This window comes from Mus caroli, chromosome 16 (genome assembly GCF_900094665.2).
Source record: "Mus caroli chromosome 16, CAROLI_EIJ_v1.1, whole genome shotgun sequence".
Classification (NCBI taxonomy): Eukaryota; Metazoa; Chordata; class Mammalia; order Rodentia; family Muridae; genus Mus; species Mus caroli.
The window spans coordinates 12,620,257-12,626,256 of record NC_034585.1 but is presented as its reverse complement, the minus strand read 5'-3'; the positions used below and the strand labels follow the sequence as shown (position 1 = coordinate 12,626,256).

Below are 6,000 nucleotides of genomic sequence, written 5' to 3'. Positions count from 1 at the left end.
CTTCCATGGCTTCTGCATCAGCTCCTGCTTTCTGACCTGCTTGAGTTCCAGTCCTGACTTCCTTTGGTGATGAACAGCAGTATGGAAGTGTAAGCCTAATAAACCCTTTCCTCCCCAACTTGCTTCTTGATCATGATGTTTGTGCAGGAATAGAAACTCTGACTAAGACAAGATCCTACTACAAAAGGCTATACTCAACACAACTGGAATAACTGGATGAAATAGACAACTTTCTAGACAGAGCAGATACTGAGGTTAGATCAGGATCAGGTAAATGATCTAAACAGTCCCATATCCCCTAAAGAAATAGAAACAGTCATTAATAGACTCCCAGCCCCCCCAAAAAAACCCAAAAAACCCAAATAAACAAAAAAATAAACAAACCCCAGGACCAGATAAGTTTAGTACAGAGTTCTATCAGACCTTCAAAGAAGACCTAATACCAATACTCCTCAAACTATTCCACAAAATAGAAACAGAAGGTACTCTACCCAATTCGTTCTATGAAACCACTATTACTCTGATACCTAAACCACACAAGCACCCAACAAAGAAAGAGAACAACTGACCAATTGCCTGTATGAATATTGATGCAAAAATACTCAATAAAATTAAGCAAACCCAATCCAAGAACACATCAAAATGATTATCCATCATGATCAAGTAGACTTTATCCAAGGGATGCAGGGATGGTTCAATGTACAGAAATCCATCAATGTAATCCACTACATAAACAAACTCAAAGAAAAAACCCATATGATCATCTCATTAGATGCTGAGAAAGCATTTGACAAAAGCCAGCACCCCTTTATGATAAAAGTCTTGGAAAGATCAGCACATCAAGGCCTACAGATAAACATACAAAAAGTAATATACAGCAAACCAGTAGCCAACATCAAACTAAATGGAGAGAAACTTCAAGCAATCTCAGTAAAATGAGGGACTAGACAAGGCTGCCTACTTTCTCCCTACCTCTTCACTATAGTACTTGAAGTCCTAGGCAAAGCAATTAGACAACAAAAGGAGACCAGAGGGATACAAATTGAAAAGGAAGAACTCAAAATATCACTGTTTGTTGATGATATGATAGTATACTTAAGTGACCCCTAAAATTCCACCAGAGAACTTCTAAGCCTAATAAACAACTTCAGTGAAATATGTGGATATAAAATGTACTCAAACAAATCAGTGGCCTTTCTCTACACAAAGGATAAACAGGCAGAGAAAGAAATTAGGGAAATAACACCCTTCAAAATATTCACAAATAATATAAAATACCTTGGTGTGATTCTAACTAAGGAAGTGAAAGATCTGTATAATAAGAACTTAAAGTCTTTGAAGAAATCTCAGAAGATGGAAAGATCTCCCATGCTCATGGATTGGCAGAATTAATATAGTAAAATGGTTACCTTGCCAAAAGCAATCTACAGAATCAATGCAATCCCCATCAAAATTTCAGCTCAATTTTTCACAGAATTAGAAAGTACAATTTGCGAATTCATCTGGAATAACAGAAAACCTAGGATAGCAAAAACTTTTCTCAACAATAAAAGAACCTCTGGTAGAATCACTATTCCTTACCTCAAGCTTTACTACAGAGCAATTGTGATAAAAAACTTCATGGTACTGGTACAATAATTGATAGGTAGATCAATGAAATAGAATAGAAGACCCTGAAATGAACCCACATACCCATAGTCACTTTATCTTTGACATGGAGCTAAAACCATCCAGTGGAAAAGAGACAGCTTTTTAAACAAATGGTGCTGGCTCAACTAGTGCTTAGAAAGTAGAAGAATGTAAATTGATCCATTCTTATCTCCTAGTACAAAGGTCAAGTCCAAGTGGGTCAAGGACCTTCACATAAAACCAGATACATTGAAACTTATAGTGGAGAAAGTGGGGAAGAGTTTCAAACATATGGACAAGGGAAAAATTCCTGAATAGAACACCAATGGCTTGTGCTGTAAGATCAAGAATTGACAAATATTGGACCTCATATAATTGCAAAGCTTCTGTAAGGCAAAGGAGACTGTCAAGACAAAAAGGCAACCAACAGATTGGAAAAAGATCTTTACGAATCCTAAATCCAATAGAGGGCTAATATCCAATATAAACAAAGAACTCAAGAAGTTAGACTCCAGAGAACCAAATAACACTATTAAAAATGGGGTACAGAGCTAAACAATGAATTCTCAACTGAGGAATACTGAACGGCTAAGAAGAATCTAAAAAAATGTTCACATCCTTAGTCATCAGGAAAATGCAAATCAAAACAACTCTGAGATTCTACCTCACACCAGTCTTAATGGCTAAGATTAAAAACTCAGGTGACAGGAGATGCTGACCATGATGTGGAGAAAGACTAACACTCCTCCACTGCTGGTGGGATTGCAAGCCGATATAACCACTCTGGAAATCAGTCTGATGGTTCCTCAGAAAACTGAACATAGTACTGCCTGAGGACCCAGCAATACCACTTACTCGAATATACCCAGAAGATGCTCTAACCTGTGATAAGGACATATTCTCTAATGTGTTCATAGCAGCCTTATTTATAATAGAAGCTGGAAAGAACCTAGATGTTCCTCAACAGAGGAATGGATACAGAAAATGTGGTACATTTACACAATGGAGTACCACGCAACTATCAAAAACAATGAATTTATGAAATTTTTAGGCAAATGGATGGATTTGGAGGATATATATATATATATATATATATAATTCTGAGTGAGGTAACCCAATCACAAAAGAAAACAGGTGATATGCACTGACTGATAAGTGGAAATTAGCCCAGGAGCTCAGAATACCCAAGATATAATTCACAAACCACATCAAACTCAAGAAGGAAGAGCAAAGTGTGGATACTTTGAGTCCTCTTAGAAGGGGGAGCACACTACCCATGGAAAGAGTTACAGAGACACAGTGTGGAGCAGAGACTGCAGGAAAGACCATCCAGAGAATTCCCCATTGGGGATCCATCCCATATACAATCACCAAACAGACACTATTGTGGATGCCAACAAGTGCTTCTGACAGGAGCCTGATATAGGTGTCTCTTGAGAGGCTCTGCCACTGCCTGACAAATACAGAAGTGGATGCTCACAGCCACAGGGGATAGTGGTTTTCAGAGTGGAAACCAGGAAAGGGGATAACATTTGAAAAGTCAATAAAGAAAATATCTAATAATTTTTTTTTAAACTCCAAAAATCAAGATAAAAATTTCAAAAACAACAATAACAAAAATCCTCCAAAATGAAAATCAATCAAGCAAACAAGCAATAAACCTCAACCATATTTACTTGAAGAACTAATATTTTTATGAGAGCTGGAAAATATAAGAAACAAATTTTTGTAAGTAATTTTTAGGGTCTGAGTCTATGTTCATGGTTGGGTTGTTTTGTTTTGTTTTTTTAAGTCTCTTTCTGTGTTGAGTTTTATAATTTATTTGAACTCCAGCTTTTGTCCTTGGCTTAAATTCAGAGAATCCTTGTGGACTGTTCATGGAACACTAAGTAGGAAGATCTAACACTACATAGTTTTTATTGTCTTTAGTGTTTTTGTGCTTGTGGGTTTGTCTAAATAATATGCATAAAATCCTGACTTTTAATCTCACCCCTGCACTCGAGGCAGAGCAGGCAGTTCTCTGAATTTGAGGCCAGCCTGATCTACAGAGTGAGTTCCAGGACAGCCAAAGCTACACAGAGAAATCCTGTCTTAAAAAAAAACAAAAACAAAAAAACCCCACAAAACAAAAGGAAAATAGCATAAAATCTCATTCTGATCAATAACAATTACCAGCTGAACTTGTCTTTTCTTTTTCTTCAACAGAAACTACAAGTAAGAATGCTAGTGAGCTTGCAAATATAATATGGAGTTCCAGTGAAAGTGATTTCTCAGATGAAGACAAGACACTCCCTGCATTACAGAGAGATGGTAGGCATGGCCCTAGAGCCAACAGGCTTGGTGACAGGACTATCTCATGTCCCGAAGACGAAGACATTGAAGGTAAATTGCTGGTTTTGTAGGAAGTCCAGTTTCTGTTAAATATTGGGTTTGGTAGTGGGTTTTTTGTTTGTTTGTTTGTTTGTTTTTTGTTTTTTTGTTTTGGTTTTTCGAGACAGGGTTTCTCTGTATAGCCCTGGCTGTCCTGAAACTCACTTTGTAGACCAGGCTGGCCTTGAACTCAGAAATCCGCCTGCCTCTGCCTCCCAAGTGCTGGGATTAAGGGTGTGTACCACCACCACCTGGCTTGGTAGTTGTTTTATGTATTTATTATGAATTTGTTTATTATGAATTATGAGTTTATATATATCTAGCCCTTTAGAAACATATTTCTCATGACAACTTTAAGAAATAGATATTACAGTGACTTCTTATTTTGTTTTTGCTGTTTTAAAAAATGTTTTATTCGTTCTTTGGGAATTTCACATCATGCCCCCCAATTCCACTCATCTCTCTGTCCCCTCTTACTCGCCTTTTACCCTTTTGAACTCCCACACCAAAACAAAAGTCATCTCATTGCTGAAGCTGTAGTGTGTCACAGTGTGTCTCACAGTATACTCTTTTTGTCTACACTTCTTTGCTTGCAATGTTCATTGCAATGACTCGTTGATTTGGTTGGAGGCCTCTGGCTTCTGCTACACTATCTGCAACTTCACTGGGACCCCTCTCAGATATCTTGTTACCCGGTGTTGTGGAGATCCTGTAGTTTTGGATCTGTAGGACCAGCCCCTTCACACAGTCTAACATTTCATTGATGGGGTAGGTGTTGGGGTAGGCAACTCAAAGACCTGAATCTGGGCCTGAGAGGTATATGAGCTGGCCAGCCCACCAGCTCTCCTGCATCTATACCACTAGGGTGGGCCCTCTAGCCCTACTCTGGCTAGCTCATCCAAATGCCTAACCCAGCAAGGGGTAGGGTCAGCCTTCCTGATCTCATGCCTTCATTGCTAGGTCACTCATAACCCCTGAAACTAGGGCCAGCTCTACTTTGCTGCCCACATGAGGTATAGGGCCCACTCTCCCAAGTGTTGCAGCTGTTGAGGGACAGGGCCAGTTCTCTCACTCTCATGACTCCAGGGCCAGATCATTTGCAACCCCACCACCAGGGTCATCTCTTCTGTGCTGCCTAGGTGAGGGGCAGGGTCTGCTCTCTTGCTCTTATGACCCCAGGGCCACAGGTAGTGAGCGGTGAGGGGCAGGAGAGGCTCTCTCTCTCTCTCTCTCTCTCTCTCTCTCTCTCTCTCTCTTTCATGCCATTGCACTGGAGATGAGTGGCAGGGCCAGCTCTCCCAGACTCACACCCTCTGGGCTGGCTTCACTTTCCTGAATACTGCAGCTGGCTAGGTGTGGGGTCAGTTCTCTCTCATGCCTGCAAGACCAGTTCTCAAGATGCTCAGGTGAGCCAGCTTGGCCTACTTATGGCATCCCACCCTGTCTTAGTCAGGGTTTCTATTCCTGCACAAACATCATGACCAAGAAGCAAGATGGGGAGGAAAGGGTTTATTTAGCTTACACTTCCACATTGCTGTTCATCTCCAAAGGAAGTCAGGACTGGAACTCAAACAGGTCAGGAAGCAGGAGCTGATGCAGAGACCAAGGAGGGCTTGCTTCCCCTGGCTTGCTCAGCTTGCTGTGTTATAGAACCAAGACTACCAGCCCAGGCATGGCACCATCTGCAAGGGGCCCTTTCCCCTTAATCACTAATTGAGAAAATGCCTTACAGCTGGATCTCATAGAGGCACTTCCCCAAGTGAAGCTCTTTTCTCTGTGATAATTCCAGCCTGTGTCAAGGTGACATATAAAACCAGCCAGTACACAACCCATACTTAGTTCTATATTGAGATCTTGTTCCATAAAACAAAAACTAGGTGCTGGGGAAATGCCTGCATCAGTAAAGTGTGGCTGCACAAGTGTGAGAACTTGATCTCGATCTCTAGCAGCCATTTTTTTTTTTTTTAAATGGACACACTGAAGTGGAAGAGAAGGGAAAAT

At 40.4% G+C, this 6,000-nt stretch overlaps 1 protein-coding gene across 1 annotated transcript in view; it reads left to right on the top strand.

Annotated features, from left to right (window-relative positions):
- Spidr (scaffold protein involved in DNA repair) overlaps positions 1-6,000 on the top strand; it is a 220,928-nt gene that overhangs the window by 14,838 nt on the left and 200,090 nt on the right. The window contains exon 4 of the mRNA XM_021185304.2: positions 3,835-4,011. Coding sequence (XP_021040963.1) covers positions 3,835-4,011 — 177 coding nt within the window. The remainder of the gene's footprint in view (positions 1-3,834; positions 4,012-6,000) is intronic.